The 26,300-nt window shown below is 44.0% G+C and overlaps 1 protein-coding gene across 1 annotated transcript in view; it reads right to left on the bottom strand.

Annotated features, from left to right (window-relative positions):
- The window catches only part of BRK1 (BRICK1 subunit of SCAR/WAVE actin nucleating complex), a 155,436-nt gene that overhangs the window by 49,075 nt on the left and 80,061 nt on the right, over positions 1–26,300 (bottom strand). The window contains exon 2 of the mRNA XM_044077599.1: positions 4,141–4,223. Within this exon, the coding sequence (XP_043933534.1) occupies positions 4,141–4,223 (83 nt within the window). The remainder of the gene's footprint in view (positions 1–4,140; positions 4,224–26,300) is intronic.

Genomic DNA, 26,300 nt, shown 5'->3' with positions numbered 1-26,300 from the left:
ATGTGTACCTCCTTGTTTGTTGATGTACCATATGACTGTGGTGTTGTCCGTCCTTATCAGCAGATGACCCTGTTGAAGGAGTGGTCTGAATGCCTGGATCGCATATTTCACTGCCAGCATCTCCTTTAGATTTATGTGTAGATTCAGCTGGTCTTGGGTCCATAGGCCTTGTATACACTTGTCCACCATGTGAGCCCCCCATCCTAGGTCTGAGGCGTCCGTGGTGATGGTCTGGCTTGGCTGTGGTTTGTGGAAAGGCAAGCCTCTGTTCAACTGGCAGGCCTGAGCCCACCACAGGAATTCTTGCTTCAGGCATGGAATTATTGGAATCTGGTTTTCTAGACTGTGCTGGTGTTGAGACCATACATTCCTTAGGTGCCATTGTAACTTTCTCATATGTAGCCTGGCATGCGGAATCAATATTATGCAGGATGCCATGTAACCCAGGGCTTGCAAGACTTTCCTTGCAGTAAGCTGAGTTTGTTTTGTTAATGACATGAAAATAGCCTGGTAGTTGCTTTTGTTTTTCTTCTGTGAGAAAGGCCATCTGAGTTGATGTGTCCAGATCTGCCCCCAAGAAAGTTATCCTTTGGGAAGGTACTAGTCTTGACTTCTGCATGTTGACTGTGTATCCCAAGGCTTGCAACAGTTGTATGACATTTTTCAAATCTTTTGTTAATTGTGCCTTGTTGTCCGCTTGTAATAGGCAGTCGTCCAGGTATGGGTAAATCTGAATTCCCTGGAGCCTGCAATGAGCAATTACTGATGCCAGGCATTTCGTGAATACTCTGGGCGCAGTAGATAAGCCAAAGGGCAATGCTGAGAATTGATAATGCTCTGAATCTGCAAGAAATCTGAGGTATCTTCTGCAATCTGGTCGTATAGGGACGTGCAGGTATGCCTCCTTGAGATCTAGAGTCACCAGCCAAGACTCCTTGCCCAGCATGGGAAGAAGCTGCTGGAGGGCCAGCATTTTGAATTTTGGAACAATGAGGTATGTGTTCAGTGCGGACAAGTCGAGAATAGGTCTCCATTGATTTTCTTTTCTTGGTACCAGGAAAAGCCTGGAGTAAAAACCTTGGCCTTGTTCCATAGGTGGCATCTTTTCTATAGCTCTTATCTCTAGTAAGTTGTTGATTTGTTTTAGAGCATCTGTTTTTTGGCTTGGTGGTAGGTTTGGCATTCCCCTCTTTTTTGGTAGAGTGTGGAAGTGAAACCTGTAGCCCTTGTCTATTGTTTGCAAAGTCCATTTGTCTCCTGTAATGTAATGCCAGTTGTCTGAAAATAAGGCTAGCTTTCTGCCCAAGGGAGCTTCCAGTTGTTCCCTGGTAAGCGGTATCAGAGCCAAGTCATTGTGTTTGTCCAGTGGAAGTGGTTGTAGTTGAATCTGTCCACCACAGTACTTCTCTGGTTGGTAGGTTGCCACTGACGTCCCCTGTAGGCACCCCTAGCTTGATTTCTGCCTCTTGGGCGTCTATTTCTGCCTCTCTGTGCTCTAGAGTTAGCTGGAAAGGACCAATTCTTCGAAGGCCAATTTCTGCTAAACCTCGGAGGTTGGACCTGTAAGAAATCCTTGACTGTTTGGACAGATTTTGCTTTTTCTTCCACCTTCTTCAGAACCTCCTGTGCAGGGGAGCCAAACAAACTTTGTTTCTCCATGGGAGCATCTAGGAGTTTTGATTTAACATGATCTGGTAAGGACTGTTCTTTTAACCATGCATGTCTTCGAATCACTGTTCCAGTCATAGCTGATCTAAAGGAAGCCTCCAGTGCATCATAGCCACATTTTAAGAAATGGTTACTGACCTGCTGAGAGTTATGTACCAAATCCTGAAGAGACTTGCGGTCTATAGGTTCAGGAGAGGAAAGTTTTTTATTTAGCTGGTCTAACAAAAATTCCTGATACTGAATCATGTGAAATTGACAGTTTAAGGCCCTAGCCGAAAGAACAGCAGAAGTATAAACCTTTTTACCCCATCTCTAATGCTCTAGATTCCCTATCAGAGGGAAGAGGGTTTTGGCAGAAGCAGCTGCCACACCTTTCGGGCCCTGTGAAATGGTTTCTGGATCTGCAACAGGAGCCTTATACAAATGGTAGTGTGTGTCCGGGACCCTGTAATATCTGTCAGGCTTGGCAGGGGCTGGAGGAAGAGAATCAGGAGCAGTACAGGCATCATTAAATGCATCGTCAACTACTGTTAGTACTGGAGGAATGGCTAAAGGCCTATGCTGTGGTAAGTGTAAGAAGGTCCTTAGCCTTTTCCTTGAATCTGAAAAATCCTGGCCCTGCCATTGGAAATGCTCCCTCATAGCATGTAAGGTTTCCCCAAAAGAAAATTCCTCAGGAGGAGAAGCAGAAGGAATGGAGTCTTCTGCATCAGAATCCTCATAAGGAGAATATGGGCCTTCCTGAGGGTCAGTAATGTCCGAGTCCTCCGAGGAATAGTCTGTAGAGACAGGTTCCGGGGGTTCAGTCCTAGGCCTCTTATCTGAAGGGGGCTGAGAGGCCCTGTCTGGGTGAGGTTGTGATCCCTGATCAAAGAAATGAGATCCTCAGCCAGGCTGAGTATTTGTGAACTAGAGGTAGGCCTATGTGGGGTAGTTTTAGCAGGTAAGGCCTTAGAAGATTTAGCTGCTTTAGCCCTGGCAAAAGCCTTGATGAACATAGAAGCAGGGGGTCTAGCAGCCCCACGTGCAGGGGTAGATATGTCTAAAGGAATAGTATCCGACAAATCCTGGGAGCCTGCTTCTGTAGCAGTAATATCAGTAGCAGATTCAACCATTGTCTGTGAGGCCTCGGCTATAGGAGGCATGCTTTCGGCCGAAGGAAGAACCGAGGACTCTGTTTCAGCCGAAACCGAGATACTCGTGGTTGGCCTAACTGCGGTTTCAGCCGAAACTGCGGACCGCGAGTGTCGGTCCTTTTCCTTGCGCTTTTTAGCTATTTGTGTAGTCGGAGTCTCCGATGGCATTTTGTAAGCAAAAGCGGGACCAAAAAACTCCTCTGCAAACTCTGACCGACGTCTAAGCGTTTGTCGGTTGAAGGAAGCACAGGCTAGACAAGCTGATACGTCGTGGTCTGGGCCTAAGCAAGGAAGGCAGTAAGAGTGGAAATCCTTATGAGGTATTTGTTTCCCACAAGTTAAACAATTATTTACTTTTTCTGACATCGGCTGAGGCAAGAAAGAGTCCCCAACGGGGTACTTAGCTTTTTAGAAGTCTTCGGTAGTAGAAATCTCTGGATTTGACCGACCGGCACTTGCGAACAGCTTCTGCTTCGGGCACCACGCGGCAAGAAAGACTGGGGAAAATGGCGTCGGCTGATGCCTTTATACCCAATAAACAGCAGCTATGACGTCGGGTGAAGTGCGACATCAGCCGAGGCCAGACCCAGACTTTGGAATCCGGCCGACCGAAGGGCTGCCTGAGGCAGGACAACCCATATGTTAGGACTGCAGATGCATCCTTGAAGGACATCTGTAAATATGCTCTAAAATAATCTTGTGGTAGTACAAATCAATATAAATGCTTGCTTTGCTCCAGTTTATGGAAGAGATAAACATATTATGCCAATTCAGACAAAAACGTCAGCTATTTAGAGTGCTCACAGGTACATTACTTTAGTTCAAAGTCACATAATACATCTCACTATATAACAATTCCTTTCTGTATCATAGCTTACTTTTACATCATAGCACCTCTCTCCCTAGTCTGTCCAAAGCTGTATAAAAGCCTGTCACCTAGAACTTTTGCATTTCCTACACTGATGCAAGGCATCTGGAATCTGGGGATACCACTGGATAAATAAATACAGTTTTTGTTCAGCTTCTTAGGGCAGATGTCTTTAGACCAGTTCTGCTCCAAACATGCCCTTGACCATGGTTTGGGAAAAAACGGAACAATTTGAATGCAGAGTAAAAGAATATCAGCCAGCAACAGTGTGTTAGAGTCCCTCTGCCGAGGGAATAACAGAGCACAACTAGTCACCATCCTCCACAAAGGGAGAGACAGTAATGGCTTGGCAGACTAGTTTCCACATTCCCCAAACCTTCAAATGATCATCTGTACCAGAAATAAAAAAAATCTAGGCCTTCTTTCATGGGCAGTCAAATGTCTCATTAAAAATGTTTGAATACTTACTCTGGCTTCTATATACTCAATTCTCCTCTCTAGAGCAGTCAACTTTTCATTCAAAGTTGCTAAGCGAGATCGACAGGACATGTCTGGAAGAAAAAAACAAAAAAAAAAAACTCAGCAGATCAAACTAAAGAGTTTCTATTCAGTAATCTTACATTTAAACATTCTGTTCCTTTATTATTTTTAAATTTAAGCATTTACTTTCTGAAACAGTAAGCAGATGATCACACAAGGCTGGGGTCCTTACTTGTACTTTAGTTGTCTTCCATTTCTCCCAAGAATACCATAAAACTTGGTGTACTCACAATTTATCCACAACAAGTGTTTTTCTATTAGATCACTAGATAAACAGTTAAAAGCAACTGCTAACAAACCAGTCCACTGGTGTAGAAGGATGAAGCACTAAGAAACCAGTACTTAGCCAGCAGCATGAGCTCTGGAGAGACTGGTAAAGATGATGGACAACAGCTGACATCTCCACAAACCTGCCATAGGATGCTAGCTGCTAGGCTTACCATATTAGTAACATACAGATACGAGCTGGGACAGCTCAGACAGTTGAGATGCGAGCAACACTGAATTAGGCAGGCAGACATGTCTAGGAACATACAGATCTCTTCCCAATCAGACAGCATCTGTTAAGGCCACAAGCATCACCACCACCACCCAGGATGGGGAATGGAGTAGACTGTGGGGACTTCTGTTCTATTAGAAAATGCTTATCCTTGGACTAAGCAGAAGGAAAAGACAAAGACAGTCATTGGGTTCAGAAAGGGGAGCTACTGGCCAAGATCAGAGAACAAGGGAGAAGGAAGGGAAAAAAAAACAAACACACGACTGCTTACTGACTGAACACCATTTTTCCCCTTTCAATGCCCCAAACCCCTGCCATACACACACTATTTGCTCAACATGAAAACAAGGGGAAAAGTTATGTTAACAGTACTAAACTGCTGCTCTGACACCTTCCATTATTTGGAGTCAAAGTTGACCACCATTTAAAAAAAATGCAATTTTACTTCCCCTAATTAATTCACACCTAATATACCCAAATGTATTTTCATTACATCATTTTGAAATCATGTCTCAACTGTACTGCAACAGGGGTTCACTTATTTTACAGAAATATTACTAATAAAAAGCTTTTCCATAAAGATTTTACATTTACCAGGAAAGTCCTTCTGGACGTCTGCCCTTTTTCAGCAGAGGCTCTGGGAGAAAAGCTCCTCCACAAGTGACAATGAGAAAAAATATCCATACTACAAAATACATAATCATAATGGAGAGGTCGCACAGAAGAGGAAATTTACAATATATCACAGTACTTGCAAAACAGAATATGAAGAAAGACAAGTTAACTGCAGTCAGTCACAAATGAAACAAATGCACAATAACCTTGATTAGTAACTATACACAATATTAGCATAAGAGTTATGTAAAACACATTTCAATAAGGAGGTAACCATAAGGAGGTCGATAAATCAGAAAGAATAGCGAGTGTTTGTATTATCCAAGAGAGGTACAGTTAGAGCCATGAATTAAGGTGATTCTTCAATACCTTTTTTAAAGGGGGGCAAGGAGGTAGTGGAGGATATGTTGGAAGGTAAGGTTTCACCCAGAAGTATCTACTGATCTCAGTAACTATCCCATCCATAATGCTAATCAACTTCAATGACAAAAATTCCAAAAGGTAACCACTTAGAAAATCTGCCAAGTGTTTCTCTTTGTAATTAAGTTTATAATTCTAGTTAATCTACCATATCTGTATTAGCATGCTCAGTTTTCCATGGGTGTTAGCAGCTAAGAAAGCAGTTAATAAAAAAAACGTTGCATTGTCCTTTAAAAAGAGGTTCTCCTGTTCGATTCTCGGCTGGAGTGTGGGGAGTGCCTTCTGTGTGGAGTCTGCAATGTCCTCCCCACGGCTGGGTGGGCCTTTGAAAGACATGCGTAAATGGGCGTGCCTTCGTTGAAGGTTGAACGTCGAGCTGGCACCTCGGCGTTCGTGAAAATCTACTACCAATCATTAGCAGACTGGAGTTCTGCTGTGGCGACCCCTAACCGGGAAAAGCTGAAAGACAAACAACAACATTGTCCTTTTTTTACGTAACTTTTTTTTAATCAAAATAAAATGACTAAATCTGCCAATCACAATTTAAATGCTACCAAAGAAAGACCCCCCCCCCACGTGTTTTGATGTGCCCAACACATCCTATTTGCACCTGAAATAAAGTGTTGCCATTCAGAGCATATTCCACTACTGCAGTGGCACAAGAGACGTTTGTGAAGACACTTCTATGCAAGTATTCTAAAATAACTTAAATGTGTATCTGGGCAAAACACATTTAAATGCAAACTCCACTCCTCTCAGATTTTCTTCACTTTAAAGTGCTCCTACAGCCTTAATCTACTAAACTTCCAACCTGCAAGTGGAACATTTCCCATAGCTCCCAACAACCGTGCAACAAGCAAGCAGTAATGTCCAACAGAGTGAACGTTACTGGAGAGATAATGGACAGCCCAGAGGTACTGTGAGGCCTGACACTGAATGTGGAGGGCCTCTCCACTACTGGAAGGGCCATTACTTCCCCTATAACAGACACCCTGGAGGACATTACTGACAGACAATGGTCTGTTATACATTACTTTTGATGCAAAATGCTTTCTGTAATGTTTTAAAGCGGCTGATCTTATGCAATTACTGTTGGGAGTGCATTCTACATTTAAAATGAAAATATTTAATGTACAGTAACTGAAGTATTTAAAAGGTCTACACATCTACAGGGGCTAAGAGACTCGTATGCAAAGAAAAATATGCTCAGCAATTACAGCCACTTGGACTGAATTCACACCTTAGTTATTTCATTGTGAGAAATGAATAAAAATTCATGCAATGCAAGGCATTATTACAACCCCTTCCTTGACCCTTAGCGGTCCATGATTTTGCAAAAATGAATGATTTTGACTTGTGTTTTTGCAATGTTCCTTATAAAATATGATTTTCTGGTAAATCAACAAGGACAATCAGTCAATGGCAGAGTTTCATACTTCTTACTCTTCAGAATGTTGAGCTGAACAACCTCTTGCTTGCTGGATTCAGCATAACAATCAAGGTCATCAACTCATAGAGACAAGTATGGAGCTTGATTCTAATCTCACATTACTGGCTTGATGTAAAAATGGTCCTTCAGGAGTAGTGAGCCTAGTACTCGCCTATTTAAAAACTTGTCCAAGTTTAGGCGAGTCACCCATTGTTGCAGACTTTGTCCAAAATTATTGGGCAATAACCTTAAGAGGTAAGCAGTCTCACTGTCTTGTCTTTTTCCACACAGACACTTGTATTACATTTTCCCCTCATTGACGAGTGTGGCTTTTTAAGCCACACTTAATGGGGGTGGGGGTAGGAAGAGTTCAACAGTTCTTTCACTGCTGCTGCACATACTTCACTAGCTGATCTACTTAATGCTTGCAAAACAGCAAAACCACATTTAGTGAGTATGACCTATAGTGTCCCTGTTTTTTCAATCCATGCTTCATGGCAGCTCAATATGCTACTGGGAAATGGGAGAGTTCTTTACAGGGCGATATTAATACCCTACTGCAGAAGGGCTGCCATCCAATACAGATGTACATTTGCCTATTACCTCACATGCAGTTATGCCCTTTATAAAACAGTTAAGCAAACATATCAAGTTACAATCAAGCCTCCCATTCACATAAAACTATGTGAATCCAAGTTTGTTACACCTGTGCTCAACTACACCAATATTTTCCATTTGAACTTCCAAAAAATGTCCATTCTCCTAGCTATCCAGTGTTTTAGACATCTCCAAGATGTTCTCAACCAGCAGGTAAAGCCTGTGTGACCACACACAGCCTAGCAATGCAACCTAGAGAGTTCAGTGGGCAGACTGACCAAAAGGCATAATCCTTAAAAATCACAGCAGTAAACCTTGTGGGTACTCATCCAACAGCCAAGATAAAACTTGGAGACAAAGGTATAGCACTGCTTACCATGAGAGGACATTTTGATGCACAAGCAGATTTTTTTTATTGGGGGGGGGGGGGTGAAGAGCACTCTCCAAGAGTTATGTTGCAATAAAGACTTTGGTCTTTGAAGCTAGTGTTGTCATCATCAGGATTGAGGATATATCATAACCTGGAAATAAATAAATAAATAAATATATATATATATATATATATATATATATATATATATATATATGTGTGTGTGTGTGTGTGTGTGTGTGTATGTATGTATATATATATATATATATATATATATATGTATATGTGTGTATGTATATATGTATATGTGTGTATGTATATATATATATATATATATATATATATATATATATATATATATATATATATATATATGTATGTGTGTATATATATATATATATCTTATTTTTTCATGCTTGGACCTGGAAGATCATACACTTGGTAACAGGGCAAGCAGGATTTATAAAATAAAACCAAGCCTGAGGTTTAGTCACCCAGCAATGTAAACATTAGGTTGTGACCTCATCACCTTGAACCAACTTTCAAGCAATATGCCAATCCTCTGGTATAAAAATGCAGTCGACGACAATGATCCATCGAAAGTTCATGGTTGATGGAAGGTATTATTCTTTCACTGGGTCCAGTTTACACAAATCAGTAGGATTAGCCTCATTTCCCCCAAATGCTCTACATTTTTAGGCTATGGTCAGTACATAATGGGATGGTTCACAAAGCCCCTCAAGAGTACAAAGAGTGCCCATGGAGGACTCAATAGCAGCACCTACTTTACAGAAACACACACACACCTTTGTCATCTACTTTCATAAAGGATGCTAAAAAGGACAGGACCCAGAAGAGAGGGACAACATAACATACCTTTTTAGAAGCTAAAAGCATCAACTCTAGTGTTTTCAACCATAGGTGTGTACCACACTGGATGACCACCGGGCCTTTTTAAGCCTAGCCGTGCTTCCCAAATCTGACGTTCTGGCACCGTTTATGATCGTAAACATGGGTTTGAGAGACAGAGAAACATTTACAAACAGAGGCCTGGGAGAACCATTTACAGGCTGCCTTTATGCATTACAGACAAAATACCAAACTTGAGATGAATGTCCTATTCCCCATCCAATTGTCCAAGTTGCACTTGAAAAACTGTTAGCGAGTAACTCAGCTTCACATGGATAGGGAGCCTGTTCCAGAGAAAGGGTTCTCTGGGATTCGTACTACCCTCTCCAGCAGATCCTATTTATATCACAGGCAACGTTTTAAGTCTTTACAACAGGCTATTGTGACGACTCTTAGGGGTGCTCTGTCAGTATGACAGTTACCAGGGAGAGATGGCAGACTTCCCAAAGAAAACTATTATGCATTTCTTGGCATTTAGTTTTAGTCCATGGCTCTGACACCAGTTATTCATAAGTGTAGCCTTCTTAGAGAACATAGTATTGGTGGGGGGGGGGGATTCTACTACTACTGCTCCTAATTTGCAATCAACTGCAAATCTGGTCAGCCAAAGGCCTTTGACATTGGACTTTACTTCAGAGAAGTAGATGCCAAAAAGGAGTGGTCCCAGGACTGATACAGACTCCACTAGGTGACTGACCTCTTTTGTAGAAGTGGATATCCCAATTCTAACTTCCTGGGTCCCCATCTGTGAGCCACCAGGCTATCCACAAAGTAAGAGTTTGTCAACAATGCCCAAGTGAAATAGTGCGTCAAATGCCTTAGCCAGGTCAAGCTAGGGAGTATAAACTGTTCTGCCCTCATCCATAACTTTGGTGACCTTCTCAAAGAAGTTCATTAGATGGAGTAGGCATAATCTGCCCTTGACAAAACCAAACTGGGTTGGGTCCAGTGTCCAGAGGTTTTGTATGTCATTATTGATCATTTTCAGGATTAATTTTCTTTCCGTGGCTTTGCACAGGAGACTAGTGAGACTTTAAGGGTCTGCAGATGGCTCACCTTTGTGCAGACGGACGATTGTCTTTCACTAGTGAGGCACAACGCCTGTTAGGAGGCTATGGTTACATAGTGATTCCAGAGGGCCTGAATTGATTTCTAAAAGGCATGAAATATGACCTGTCTGTAAGACTGTCAGGGACCATCAACTCAGTGTTCTCAGCCTTGGAGAGTGAGCACCAAGTACCTGAAATGTTTTTTTCCAGAGGGGAGGCTGGGTGTTACAGTTGAAATCTGTGTGCCAGTTGGTTTGCTATACACATTTGCCAGAGTACAGATGGCTCCATTTACATGAGCTCTGCACACACTTTTGTATTGTCTTTGAGGTTGTAGACATATCTAATGAATGCCTTGTGGTTATCCTTTGCCTGGGAGGCCAAATTTACCTCAGATTTGAGTTGGCAGACTTTGTCCTTGGAGCTGCTCATTTAGTATGTTGGAGAGCACATACACAGGGTACTACATCTCCTAGTTTTTGCCATAATTTTCTTAATTTCATCGTACAGCCTACTGAAGTTACGATTTCACCAGGGTGGATTACTTTCTGAGTTAGTTTACTTATTCCTTGCGAGTACAGCTGCATCTATGCAGCAATACATCTTTGCATATATTTTCTCTTAACATTTCTGCATAGGCAGCAGTATTCTCAGTTTACAGGTAGGCTTGAAATTTTGCCAGGTTATCAGTTGATAGTAAGAAGTTAGCCTTGGGACTGCTCCTGAATATGCCAGTGTTAGCTGGGGTTTTGGGTTTTAATTTTACTTCAAAAGGAGACAGTTCTTTAGTCTGACATAAGAAGGGACAATTACACTATGGGGAGTTCAACACTCTCTCATATTAGTGAGGACCAGATTCAGAACGTTTGCACCCCCCTGGTCTGTGTACAGGCAGCAGTATTCTCAGTTTACAGGTAGGCTTGAAATTTTGCCAGGTTATCAGTTGATAGTAAGAAGTTAGCCTTGGGACTGCTCCTGAATATGCCAGTGTTAGCTGGGGTTTTGGGTTTTAATTTTACTTCAAAAGGAGACAGTTCTTTAGTCTGACATAAGAAGGGACATTACACTATGGGGAGTTCAACACTCTCTCATATTAGTGAGGACCAGATTCAGAACGTTTGCACCCCCCTGGTCAGTGTACTGACGTGTTAAAAAAAAAAAAAAAAAACAATCTCTGTGCCTGAATGTTTGTCATTTTATACGATTCCTAGTTAATAGTGGAGTAATTAAAGTCGCCTATGAATATGGCAATGGGTTTGTTGACAAGTGTTTCTACCAAGCTTAAATACACGTTATGGGATTTCTGGGTCATAAAAAGACCTACAGTTTGCAAGGAAAAGGTGTGGGATTCTTCCTCCGATGATTTATAGGTGGAGAAGCACAAGTGCATTGCCCTGTTTGACCAATCCTTTATGTATATTTGTTAGATCAGGGTTTTTCATTTTACAGACAGGCTAAAAGAACGAAATAAGGTAGAAATGGTGTTTCTGCTTTCTAAAATGTATGCATAAATGAAACAAAGAATCTTTCACTGAACATTGACCGTGCTGAAATAATTTGTTAAGGGAAGATTGCAGAGTATGTGTTGTATTCTTTTCTCAAGGAAAGAATCGAGAGATAAATTAAGCTAAAAACAAGACATAGCCCAAGGATCAAGGATTAGGGGGTGGATATAGTCAGAGGAAAATTACTGAAAAAGGAGAATATAATATGCTGTGTTCAGGATAGCAGGGCAGTTAAGGTTAGTAAGTTTATTCAACCTGTTACTTCAGAGAGGATGTCTAGAGCGGGAGTACAGAAAACAGGTCATCTAGAGCGTCAGTTTATGTTCCTCAGGACAATCAGAATAATGTACAGCAACTTGAATTGTTTATCAGAACTGTTAATGGAGACAGTATTTCAGATATTGTGAACATCTAGTAAGACCTTAGTAAATGGACTACAGTGTTTGGAGAATTCATACTGAACAGTGCACAAGACTTGGTTCATAAAGGAGAGACCGGCACCTATTAAAGCATGAGCTTGGGTAATTAAGACTTTAGTTTCTGTCTCATGGCATACAGTGTTTCCAGATAAAGTACAGTTTTGTACCTACCATAAATGTAGATGTTCGAGTGTATACCCTGCTGCAGTCATCACACTTGGATTATCCTGTCGTCAGGCGGTCCCGCAGTCGGCCTGAATTCCAAAGTCTTGGTCCGGCGTTGGTTGCTGTCGCTTCTTCCCTGACGTCAGTGCGCCAGCGGTATATATAAGAGGCATCCAACGCCATTTTCTTCAGTTTTTCTTGCCCCAGATGTCAGGTGCCCCCCTCAAAAGGTGGTCAGTAGATAGTACCAATAATAAAAGTTTAGCACAAACAAAAAACATCCCTCCAGCTATAAGCAAATACACCACAAAGGTTGCATCAGATTTTAAGGTATTGAAAGGTTTCCGTTAGGTCAGAGGGGATGGAGGGAGGGTAACCTGGACTGCAGCAGGGTATACACTCAAACATCTACATTTATGGTAGGTACAAAACTGTACTATGTTCACTGTGTTACCCTACTGCAGTCATCACACTTGGGTTGAATCCCAAAGCTAAGGATGGGAGGTGGAGTCAGAGTTAGAGGAGGCTAGAAGGCCCTGCAAAACTGCAGTGGCGAAGGCAGCTCTAGACTTAGAGTAAAGTGGTAAGTGATAGTTGGTAAGTGATAGTGTTTGGTGAAGGTGTGTACTGAACACCAAGTTGCAGCTTCCAGAATATCCTTAGTTGGCACCCCCCTGAGGAAGGCTGTAGATGTAGCTGCTGCCATGGTGGAATGGGGCCTTATGCTAGCAGGAACTGGTTTTCCATGATGGGTGTAGCAAAAACGTATGCAATGTCCTATCCATTTGGAAATGGTCTGTTTTGAGATAGCCTTTCCTTGTGATGCTGTAAAATAGGATACAAAAAGCTTGTCAGATTTACTGAAAACCTTAGTTTTATCCAAGTAGTAACATAGTTGCCTGTGAATGTCCAAGGAGTGTAGGAGTCTTTCTCCTTTGTTCTGTGGATTTGGGAAGAAGGTGGGTAAATGGATGGTTTGATTTAGAGCCACACTGGATACCACCTTTGGCATAAAGGAGGGGTTAGTTCGTAGAGAAACTCTGTCTTGATGAAAAATGAGGAAAGGTTCTACTGCCATTAGTGCCTGTAGCTCTGAGACTCTTCTGGCTGAAGTAATTGCTAGCAGCAGGGCAGTCTTCCATGATATAAACTTTAAATCAGCTGAGAAAGCTGGCTCAAAAGGTGGCAGCGTAAGTTTTTTCCAGAACAAAGTTGAGGTCCCAAGTTGGTGTTGGTGCTGTCCTGGGAGGCCTAATGTTTTTGGCCCCTCTGAGGTACTGCCTTAGAAGTGGATGTGAAAATAAGGGAGGATCCGTGTTGCAGTGAGCTGAAATAGCTAAGGCGTGGATTTTAATAGATGAAAAAGAAAGTCCTCTGTGCAACATCTCACTTAAATATTGTAGAATCTGAGGTATGTCCGGCTCAAGGGTATTTTGGCCTTTAGCTTGGTTCCAGGCGCAAAATCCTTTTCCATTTGTCTGAGTAGGCTTTCCTGGTGCTGGGCCTCCTGGCCTCCAGAATGACATCCATAACAGCTTGTGAAAGAGGAGCTGGCTGGTTGCTTAGGTGATTTGCCATGCAGCCAAATTTAAGGTTTTGAGCTGGCTGTGTAGAACCTGACTGTCTTGCTGTGTGAGCAGATGAGGAATTTGTGGTAAAATCCATGGTGGGCTGTGGGCCATGTTCCTTAGTAGTGGGTACCAGTGCTGGCGTGGCCAGTCTGGGGCAATGAGTATCATTCGGGGTGTCTCCATCCTGACTTTCAGCAGCACCTTTGTGAGAAGGGGCAATGGAGGAAAGGCATACACTGTCAGCATTTTCCAACTGAATGAGAGTGCGTCCACTTTCCAAGCTTGATGGTGAAATATCCTGGTGCAAAATTTTGATAGCTGATAGTTTTGGGGATTGGCAAACAGGTCTCTGTCTGGGCGTCCCCATTTTTGAGTTATCATTGCAAATACTTGTGGATCCAGTTTCCACTCGTGGGGATCCATGATGTTCCTGCTTAGGTAGTCTGCAAATGTGTTCTTTTTTCCTGGCAAGAATTGAGCTTGTAATTGAACTTGGTAAGCCAGTGCTGTGTTCCACAAGGTCATTGCTTGCCTGCATAGAGGGTAGGAGTGTGTACCCCCTTGCTTGTTTATGTACCACATTACTGTGGTGTTGTCTGTCCTTATTATAAGCTGTCCTGGATGTAAGAGGTCCTTGAAGGCTGTCAGAGCATTCTGTACAGCTAGCATTTCTTTTTGATTGATGTGCAGATTTCTTTGATCTGCAGTCCATATGCCTTGAACGCACTGTCCTGCCATGTGTGCCCCCCAGGCATAGTCCGATGCATCTGTTGTCATAGTTTGCCTGGCTGGGGGTAAGGTGAAAGGCTGACCCTTGTCAAGGTGACATGCCTGTGACCACCATAAAAACTCCTGTTGAAGGCAGGGAATGAGAGGTATCATTGTTTCCAAGCTGTGGCTGTGTTGAGTCCATACGCTTTTCAGGTACCGTTGTAATTTCATCATATGCAGTTTTGCAAATGGTATTAGTAGTATGCAAGATGCCATGAAGCACAAGGCCTGCAGAATTTTTCTTGCAGGGAGTTGGGTCTTTGTTGCCATTATTTTGAGTTAGTTGTTTGCCTGGCGTCAGATAAGCCATCTGGGCCGTTGTATTCAAGCTGGCACCCAGGAATGTTTTTTGTGAGGGCACTAGTTTTGATTTCTTTTTGTTTACTGTGTACCCTAGGCAACTTAGAAGGTGTTTTACAAAAGCCAGATGTTGTAAGAGAATGTCCTTGCTTTCTGTTTGGATGAGGCAGTCGTCCAGGTATGGGTATATTTGAATTCCTCTTTGTCTGCAGTATGCAATTACTGGTGCCAGGCATTTTGTGAAGACCCTGGGCGCAGTAGATAAGCCAAAGGGCAGTGCAGAGAATTGGTAATGGGTTGAACCTGCAATGAAATGGAGGTATCTTCTGCAATTTTGCCTGATAGGGACATGCAGGTATGCCTCCTTGAGGTCCAACGTTACTAGCCAAGCTTTCTTGCCCAACATGGGAAGAAGCTGCTATAGTGTTAGCATCTTGAATTTGGGTACTTGCAAGAAGGTGTTCAGAATCGAAAGGTCCAGAATGAGTCTCCAAGCCTTGTCCTTTCTGGGGACTAGAAAGAGCCTTGAGTAAAATCCTTGGCTTTGCTCCTGTGTAGGTACCAGTTGAATGGCTCTCATGTCCATGAGAGCTGTAATTTGTTTTTGTGCCTCTGCCCATTGATTTTGTGGCAGGATTGGCATCCCTTTTATCCTTGGCAAGGTGTGGAAATGGAATCTGTATCCTTGTGAGATAATGTCTACGACCCATTTATCCTTTGTGATGATGCGCCAGTTGTCTGCAAAAAGTGCTAATTTTCCTCCCAAGGGAGCTGCCAAGAGAGCTTTGCTTGGCAGTTTGAGGTTTAAGTCATTGTGTTTGTTTTCTAGTAGTTTGGGACCTGTCTTCTCATCCCTTCTGTGTTGCAGTGCCCCATTGGTGAGGTTTGTAAGGGATTTGTGCTTGACCTCTGCCCCTTGGGCATCTGTATTTACCCCTCTGTGGTCTGTCAGAAGCTGGAAAGGACCAATTTTTTGTTGGCCAATTTCTGCTGAAGCGTGGGGGTTGTACCTGTAAGAAATCTTTGACAGTCTGCATAGAGTTTGCCTTATCCTCCATTTTCTTTACAACCTCTTCTGCTTTAACTCCAAATAAGACATCCTGCTGTAAGGGTGAATCTAGTAACTTTGCATTAACATGATCAGGCAGAGTTTATTCCTTTAACCAAGCATGCCTACGTATAACAGACCCAGTAACAGCTGCACTACAGGAAGCTTCCAAGGAATCAAATCCACATTGTAAAGTATGTTTGCCCACCTGTTCAGCTGCATGCAACAGATCCTGCATTTCCTTGAATTCAGACTGTTGAGGGTGCGTGCTCATCTTTGTTTTATTTGAGACATTAGGAATTGCTGGTATTTCAGCATGTGAAATTGACAATTTAGTGCTCTCATAGCTAGAGTAGCTGAGGTGTAAACCTTCTTCCCCCACCTATCTAGTGCTCTGGAGTCCCTTTCAGAGGGTACAGGATTTTTAGCCACAGAAGCCTTAGCCACTTTGGGACCCTGGGAGATTGTCTCTGGGTCAGCAACAGGGCTTTTGTAAAGGAATTTGTGAGAGTCAGGCACTCTATAATATCTGTCTGGTTTGGCTGGAGCAGGAGGCAGAGAATCTGGATTTAGACTAGATTCTAAGTAAACATCATCCACAATGTCTAAAAACTGGAGGGATAGCAAGTGGTCTGTGCTGGGGGAGTAAAAGAAACTCTCGGAGCCTTTTCTTTGAGTCCGAGTAGTCCTGACCTTCCCAGTGGAAATGTTCCCTCATGGTATGTTAGGTTTCCCCAAAGGAATAGTCTTCAGGGGGAGAAGCTGAGGAATGGAATCTTCAGCATCAGAATCTTCATAAGGGGGAAAAGGAGTAATCCTGTTCCTCAGAGGAGCCTGAAGAAATAGACACTTGATCAGAGGAGGCATAATCCTCCTCTTGTCTAGGGGGGGGGGGTTGGGAACCCCTGATTAAAGAAATCAAATCTTCAGCCATTTTAAGCATCTGTTTTCTTAGGCATGGGGCCTTGAACTGAAGACTGAAGTGCAGTCTTTTTTGGTTTTAGGAGTCTTAAGCTTAGCATAAGATTTTATGGTGAGAGTAGTCTGTCTGAAGACATCTTCTGTAACCGAAGGTTTTTCCACAGCACCGGCTTCTCCTCCTGCAATGTTGTCGGTAGGGCCTAAAGAAAATGGCTGCGTCGGCCTACAACTCTCTGCTTGAGAATCCAAAGCAGTCTGGGGTTGCAATTCTGAGGTCGCCAGGGGCTGCGTAGGCACCTCACTGAAAACCGGAGAACCGACGACCAGCCCAGCTGAGGCCTAGGAGTCTGGCTTGGATCTAGGCTGCCTGTCTTTATCTTTGCGTTTTTTAGGCACGCCGGTAGTCGGTTGCTCCGACGGCATAGTGTAATTAAATTTCCTACCGAAGTAGTGTCGTGCGAAACCAGTGACGTCATGGTATGGGCCTAGGCAAGGTATACAATAAAAATGAAAGTCTTTATGAGGTATTTGCTTCCCACAAGATATGCAATTGTTAACTTTTTCTGACATCGGACTGAGGCAAGAAAAGGCTCCCCAATGGGGTACTTAGCTTTGAAGACTTCGGACTGAAATTCGATTCGAAAATAGGTGTCGGCCGACCGGCACTTGCGAACTGCTTCTGCTTCGGGCACCGCACGGCAAGAAAGACTGAAGAAAATGGCATCGGATGCCTCTTGTATACCCCTGGCGCACTAGCGACAGCAACCGACGCCGGACCAAGACTTTGGAATTCAGGCCGACTGCGGGACCGCCTGACGACAGGATAACCCAAGTGTGATGACTGCAGCAGGGTAACGCGATGAACATCTACAATAAAGTACCTTCATATCTAATCGTGCAATATTCATCTAAAAATTGAAACTCCACCTTTACTTTTTGACCATGTATTAACAGGTCTAAATGTAAGGCAATATAACCTTGCACTGCTGGGGTGTTCTCCTTGACTTTAAATTGATGACTTAAGTGTTTGCACAGAGATTAGGTTTCTCAAGGGATGAGAGAGCACGTAGGGAGTGGAGTTTCTTGTTTAGACCAACACTGACCAGTAACACCTTCAACATTTTCTTACTTCTGATTTGCTATGTGGGAGCCATTTTCAGTTCAGCATTGCCTAAAAACGGCACTGGCGGAGGACAATATTTTAACCAATATTCAAAAGCCTAGGAGAGAAGAGATGTAGGCCATCCCTGGCAAAGCAGTGTCGTCTGTTGACCATCTTCTTCCAAGCTAATAAAAATAGCCAGTTATCAAAAAGTCAGTCATCTCTTCATATTGCAGCACCATCCTTAAAGGTGGTGGAATGTTGTTCAGTGCTATGCTCGTACCAGCTTGGGACACCTTCTGTGAGCTCAAATGTCATCTCTCTTCATACAGTCTAGGCAAATATATCTCAGGTAAATTACACCCACACAGACAGAGTCATACTAGTACCTGCAGTCCAATGACTGTAGTGCTTGCACAATATGATGGATTCTGGACCCTGACAAGCAACCAACCATGACTTTCTCCTTACTTAACCTGGCGAAAGGGACATCAGTGTCTGCAGTCCAATGACTGTAGTGCTTGCACAATATGGTGGATTCTGGACCCTGACAAGCAACCAACCATGACTTTCTCCTTACTTAACCTGGCGAGAGGGACATCAGTGTCTTTCACAATGGAGTCTTCATGATCAGTATGTTGGGTTGTGTGGCATCTTGCTTTATAGGCTTAGAATTAGAAGCTCCATGAGGTGTCATATGTGCTGATGTGGGTGTTGTACTGAAACAGCGCATTTGAACCTGCTGAGGACATTCGTTATGTGCTTCATCTAGGTGGCGTTTGGGTTTAGGAAGGTTACACTTGTGCCTTAACTTATGTGGATCAATGTGTCAGCTTCATGTAGAGTGCAGTGTGTGTACTACTGACAACCTGACTGATATTAGGAGTGCTTTTACGGGACAGCTTTGCCTCCATTGACATTATGCAAATACATCTTTCACAAACCTCATCAGTTTGAGAATTTGGTGGTTGTTAGTGAACATGAGGTGATTTTTCTACTGCTTCAGGATGCCCATATCCACCAAGCTGGTAGTGGACACAGTGGGGAAAGTCCATATCCATAGACAGCAACAGGCCCTTATTTTTATTGCTTAGGCAGCTGCATTAAGAATACAGAGTTAAGTCAGGAGTGCCAGGTTTGCAACACTGGGGGCACTGCTAGTCACTGCACACACTAGTTGCCCATGTGTGTAACTAGGAATTGGTTAAATTTCACAAATGCTTTTACAGGAAAAATGTCAACTCAAGGTGCCTGCACTTATCTAGGGCGCTGTCAAAAAATTTGATGGGAAACTACTGTAGCAAACCCTGACGATTTCTCGATGACGTACTTAAGAAGATATTCTGAAAGACCGTGGCTAATCAAGCAGCACCTGCAGAAAAGAAAGCTAGCTTTGCCAAGAATGAAAACAGTGAGGATTCACCTACTTGGCTACTACTAATGCTACTCACCCACACCTTCATACTGCTGGGAAAAATGCCCCTTTGCTTCTCTCACCAGAAACAACAGTAGCATTAATCCCAACATAAACAGCAGGCCACAGGCACGTTGGTGATCAGCAGTCTTGTCCCAGATGATGCAGGGGTCTGAAGGCCGCTTGTTGCCTTTTCCTGGTAGATGCCCTGAACAGCAACCTGACAAATCAGGAAGGCCCCACACAAGCAGTCACTATCCAAATCAGAGAAAATCCAGAATCAATGCCGGTGGTGCAGCAGTTAGTTTTGTCGCCTCACAGCAAGAGGTTCGCCCGTTCAGTTCTCTGCTGGAGCGCCTTCTGTGTAGAGTCTGCATGTCCTCCCCACAGTAGAGTGACGTTAGACATGCAGGTAGGTGCGTGAGTGAATGGGTGTGCCTTCTTTGAAGGTTGGGTGTCGGGCTGGCAACTCTGCACCATAAAAATCCATTGCCAATCATTAGCGGACCAAAGTTCCACTGTGGTGACCCCTAACCGGGAAAAGACGAAAGACTATATACAATACCCACTGCTCCTCTTACCAAGAAAGAAAAGTAGCACAAATTCTAAACCAGCACCTATAAAGCAGTTACCAGGCTTTCTGGTGATCAGCAGTTTCCAGGAAGTAATGCCCCCATTCTCTCATCAGGATAGAAACACAAGCACTAACCCCAAGATGACTATTGAGAGGAAGAATGTGGGTTCTCTTATGACTGGTGGTCTTGGACCAGATGACCTATTTTCCCATCTTGCCTTTTAAAATCTAAGCAACATCCAAAGAGCTGCAGTGTGCACTAAGCAGTTACAACATAAAACGGGGTAAACTCAAGCTTCACCAGTCTAAGAGGAGAGTCACTATTTTAATAGGGCAAGACACTGGATGGGGGTGGGCCCTTGGTATTCTGGTTCTATGGAATCCAATTATAGAGGACCAATGAATTTAAACAGCTAAAGGGGGAGTAACTTTACAAAATGATAAATTCCTTCATCACCTCCTTCATTGGCTATTGTCAGTAAGCAGGGGCAGGCAATTAGTAAGACTTGGTTTAAAAACATAACAGCAACAGGGTGGAAAAACAATGTCTGCGTGACTCGAGACAGCTCTGGTTTCTTTCCTAGTTTAAATGTACAATAGAACACTGAAAACACACTGTAAATGAAAATATATCACAATATACAAAAAAGAAAGCCAATACAACTTAAAACAATATAAACAAAAACAGGCTAACCTTTCCCTCATGGCAGAGTCTGAGTGAGCTTTTCCACATAGATAATGTGCAGTCCAACCTATGATGGGGGGGGGTGTATGTTTAGACTAACAAGTTTCTAAATAATGCCATTATGTGACATTTTATCAAAAGGCTTAGCAAGGTCAAGGTAAGCAGTATGAACAAAATGGCTAATCTGCTACATTTTCAAAGAAATTAACCAGATTAGAGACAGGATCTACCTTCATGGAGCCAAAATGATTACCTACAGACATTTGATGACAATCAATTTCACAGTTTATGAAACTGACCAAGATGCATTCCACAACATTATGAAGATAACAGACAGCTGCCAGGGTCTGGTGGCACCATGATGGCCATTCTCCAAAGGCCAGATACATAGCCTGTGGTGAGAATAAAGTTGGAAAGGTTTGAAAAGGTTTTGCAATGCTGTAATTTGAACCAACCAGAAGACTGTGCATGGTTTACGTCTACAGACAAAGAATTACGTACTTGCCATAACTTGGAATCTGTGCTATCCAGTGTCATCATCATGGATGGGGGCTTGGATCTAAGCCAGCAACTAATGGACAGATACACAGTTCAAGCTCCTCCCTTTCCCACAATCCCCTACCAACTTCTAACCCTCAGATTGAGTTTGCTGAACAAACAGGAGCACAGAAAATTCTGTGTAGGAAAAACAAACATCCAAAAATGGAACCATCCCAGCTCTACCAGATCCTGAGAAGGAAAGGGGAAGGAGGGAGGGAATGTGATGAATGACGACACTGGATAGCACAGGATTCCAAGTTAAGGTAAGTAGATAACTATCTGATGCTATCCATGTTATTACTCATCACGGATGGGTCGGATTCCCCAGCTACTATGAGCCCTGGTAGCCTCAGGGAAAGATATACCGGAGCACAGAGGAACCAAAGGAAGCCCTGTTCCTAGACACCAGATCCAGCTTATAATGCAAAACAAAGGTGTGGGGATTAGACCCAAATAGCAGCAGAACAACTCTCATCCAAGGAAAGTTCAGCTAAGAAGGCCAACAATGTAGCCACAGACCTAGTAGAATGGGCCTTAACTGGTCTGGACAACTCCATATATTTGCCATCATAAACAAAAAAAAAAATGCAACTAGCAATTCATCTAGAAACAGTCACTTTAGAAACTGCCAGGCCATTTTTATTTTGAGAGAATGACACACAAAAAGCTGGTTCGACGTACAAAATTCCTCAGTCTTTTTCAGATAGAAATGTAATTGCCCATCAACATCTAAACAAAGCAACATGTATTCTCCCTTATTACAATAATTAGGAAAAGAAAACCAGTTGTAGTAATAATTGACTGAGGTTAACCGCAGAGGCCACTTTCGGAATGAATAAAGGGTTTGCCTTAAGGGACACAATGTTCTTGTGGAAAACCATAAACAAGAGGTTTAATGCTTGAAGCCTGCAGCTCCAAGACTCTTCAAGCAGAAGTAATGGCCACTAAAAATGCAGTTTTCCAAGACAGGAACTTGATATTGCAAAAAAACAGCCGGCTCCAAGGGCTTGTGTGTCAAAGACTGCAGTACCAAAGGTCAAATCCCATGGCAGGGAAGGATCTTTAATAGGTGGTCCACGAGAAAAACTCCTTTAAGAAAGGCTTTGCACAGTTTAGAAGAGAAGGGTGGCTCCACACTAAATGTGGAAGTTAAAAATGGGTGCTAACTGAAGCTTGACGGGGGGGGGCTTACCCCATCCTGAAAGAGCAAGGACAAAAAGAAATCAGGAATCTGGGCCAAAAAGGAATCAAAATTACGTTGTCTAGCCCAAATAGAAAACCTTTTCCATTTACTGGAATACACCTTCTTAGTGGATGGCTTTTGAGAGGCCAAAATAATGTTTGCATGGGGGAAGGAAGCCAGGACAGCAAAATTACTGGAACTGGAGAAATCATGATGTTAAATGAAGAGTCTGGAAACTGGGAAGTGGAAGCCCCCAGGGATGGGAGACTAGATCCAGAATGGGATCCAATATTCAGGGCAGATACCACTTGGGAATCAGAGGAGGATAAACAGAAGAGTCCTGGTGGCCAATCATGAAATCAGAGCATCCCTGGGTGACACGCCCACTGCAGGGATCAGGGCAAAGTAATTGCTGCATTTGCAGTTGACTTGGGAGGCAAAGAGATCGCAGCACAACTGACCATGTCATCTGAATTTCTGATTTATCACGGACTGATTCATGGCCCACTAGTGGGGACTCAAGATGGACCTGCCGAGTTTGTTGGCCAGCACATTGGAACTGCCAGGAATGAGATTTGTAAGAATAAAGCACCTGGAAGACATCTCCCATTCCCATACTTTCATGGCCTCTCTGCACAAGGGATAAAACTATGTTCCCCCTTGCATGCTGATGTACCAGACCACAGACATGTCTGCTTGAATTGCTATGGTCCCTAGACGAAGGCACTCCTGAAGGGCCTGCAACGTTAGGACTGCCCTCATCTTTATGTGCAATTTGGTCTCTATGGGGGACCACATGCCTTGAACCATCCTGCCCTGAAATTGCACCCCACCCCAACAGGGAGGTATCTGTGGTCATTGTGGCCTTGGGTTGGGGGAAGACAAAAGGGCCTGCCTGAAATTAGATCCAGAGTCTGAAGGGACCATGCAAGGTGGTTCCTGCGCATCTGAGAAACCTTTATGGTCACTGACATGGGGTGAATCTGAGCAGACCACTGAACTGCCAGAGTCTACTGCAGAACTCTCATGTGATACCTGGCAAGAGGAACCAATTGGTTGGCAGCTGCCATCAAACATAGTGCTTGCAGAATCAGATGGACTGATGGCCGCTCTAGAAGCATCACACGAGAGACTTAATCTCGAATAAGAACTCTGCATAAGGTCAGTCACCAGAGGGCTGTGGCGAGTCGAAAGGGTAGGGCTCTGAACTGGTGATGAATGGTCCCTAACCAAAAGTGCAGGTGTCTCCAGGAATGCCTGTTGATTTTGATATAGCAGTACATGGCTTGAGAGCCACACAGCACATCCAATCATCTTTGTGCAACAGAGGCAGAATAGACTGAACACTGACCACCCAGAATTTGGACTTCTTGACAGGTTCAGTTCACAGATCCAAAATGGAACACAGGTCCCTGGTCTTTTCTGGCACCAGAAAAGAAGTGAGAGTAAGTTCTGGACCCTCGCTGTCCTGTGGGGACCTCTTGGATGACTTTTTAGAAAAGGGTCTTGAACCTCAAGATGGCCCACCTCCCTTTGGCAGGGTGGAACATCAGGAAGGGATTTTCGAATTGGAGGGGGTTGGGAAAAAAGGAAATAAAGTAACCCTCGGAAATATTTAACACCCACTGATCTGAGGTGAGACTTGTCCAGGCTAGTGGGTGCGGGGAGAAATGTCTCCCAACTGCCCCCAGGGCAGGACAGTCGGGCAGCACTTCAGGAGCACTTAAAGGGCTTCTCAGAGAAGGGTTCCCAGGAGCCCCGATTCTGCAGACCCCCTCTGCCTCTGGGGAAGTGTCTACCATTGAAATCCCCTACCCTGGCCTGCAGAAGAGGATTCTTGGGGAGCATCCTGGAAGGGGGACAGAGTCCTGTGGAATCAAAGTTTCTTACTACTTAATCTTGGAGTAGAAAACTACTTCCACTGCATATAGAGAGAGTTTTACGCTCCTGCTCGCTGTGGGTCAATGTTTCCTTGGACTGTCTGAACAAGGTCGAACTGTCAAAGGGGGCATAAGTAAAGGACACACTGAAGGGTTCCGCAAACCCAAAGCAAAGTGTGCAGTCTAATGGTAATATCTGTACCAACCACTTGGGAGGTGGCCTCCACCAAATTGGAGATCAACCTCATTGAAGCATTAGCCAAGGAAGTTAGAGTGGACAACTTAGGAGAGACTATATCTTAAGAGACTCTCTAGGAGGTAGCAACTATGTAAGGGTAGTGGTGAGTTTGGACGCCAAATCTCTCTGAAACCACGTAAAATGTGCCATGTAATTGGTTGCTCTCAGTCCAAATGTAGTGGAGGCAAACACGAGCTATCCAAAAAAGTCTGTCAATCGCCTAAAACTCTCTATTTGTGGGATGGACCAAGGAGCTCTGTTCCGCTAGCTCCTTTTTGGTAGAAGCAGCCACCACAGTGGCAAAAATGGGGATGCCCTAACTGCAAAAAGCCTATTTTTTTTGGGGGGGGGGGGACTGAGGAATTTGGTGTGTCGGGCTCCTTCCAAGCCCTGCCAGCAATGAGATCCACAAGCTCAAGATCAGCAGGGGGGGGGGCACAACCAGGTAGGAGACTGGCCTATCCCAAAGGCTTTTAGAAACACAGATTCCTCTGAAGACAAGGTGGGGTAGGGGAGAGACCAACAGTCTCTTTGCTTGAGAAGTTGGAGAATGTCCCATAAGGACACTTCCTCAGTAGGCAGCCTGGGGGATCAGTCTCCATCCTTGAAATCCATGTCCTTGGTTAGACACTCTCTAGGAGAGTCCAACTGCCTCCTCTTTACATATTCTCTTCCGAGGGGGTTCCTCCATAGTGGGCTATGGGGTGGACTCAAGAGAGACAGGAACCCTGAGTGGGGCAGTGACAAACTGAAGGCACTCGCAGGAGGGCTGACCCTGGAAGGATGATGAGGCCTTGCCACCCCAAGTCAAGAGGGGTTGCGGAGGACCTAGAGACAAAGGAGAGGTGACTGCCTTGCTGGAGAAGGTCCTCTCTACCGCCTGGAAGGCTGATGGGACTGGATGAAGCTCATGTCTCCTCTCCCGCAGCCACCTGGGAAGGGAGAATGGACCCAGACGCAGTACTGTAGCCCCCAGACAATATCCACCCTGAGCTGTTGAATGCTGAAGCTCCCAGGGGAAGGGAACTGTCTGAAAACTCAGGACCTGAACTCACCCCACAGAACCTGGAGCAGTCTCACGGGGACAAGGCACAGCTTGTTCTGAGGGCTGCAGAACAGAGTTGGACAGTAACAGGCTTCTGGAGGATGCAGATGAATGACCCAACCTAGTTGGGGATCCTGCCTTGGATCAGATAGATCTGTGGTCCCGTGAAGGGGACCAGCAATGATATTTCAGAGGATCTGGAGGGAGAGCTGTGTATGACTATCAGATCCAACAATGCAGTTGGATCCAACTACTTCAAGGGCACACCGGATGGATCAGACAGACATCATCCGGAGAGGGCTTCTGCCAAGACAGATCAGAGTGCCTCCAAAGTACCAAGACCTCGGATCTGAGGGACCGATCAAAAGCTCTTTGAGTAGGAGAGACCAGATCCGAAGCCAAAAAGGCTAGACTCTGATCCAGGAATCTGCGATCCGAGAGCCTTGGCTATTTTTTTTTATATAGATGGAGATCCTTTGGAAGGAAGAGGGGGTCTCTTTTTGGAATCTTGAGCGGGCTTGGTGGGGGATTCCACTGGCATGGGACCACCCTTAGCCAAGCCCCTGAGAAGCAATTTGCTGTGACACTCCACAAGAGCCCTGGGGGGTGAATGCGGCACAATGTCTCATTCATTTCAACCTCCAGGTGGGCTGCTCCTAAACAGTAAAGGCACTCCTCATGCGAGTTGGAATAAGGCATTTTCAGACCACACGAGGAGCATCGCTTGAAACCAGAAGGTTTCTCAGCCATAACCATTTTCTCTTTTGCCGTACAAGTGAAAGGAGTCATCCCCCCTTTTTTCCTCTCTCTTTTTCTCCTTCTTGAAAGGGAGAAAGGGC

This window comes from Protopterus annectens, chromosome 7.part0, assembly GCF_019279795.1.
Source record: "Protopterus annectens isolate FY-2018-M chromosome 7.part0, PAN1.0, whole genome shotgun sequence".
In the NCBI taxonomy this organism is placed as follows: Eukaryota; Metazoa; Chordata; order Ceratodontiformes; family Protopteridae; genus Protopterus; species Protopterus annectens.
Note: the sequence above shows the minus strand (reverse complement) of the source record. Positions and strands in the feature narration are given on the sequence as shown.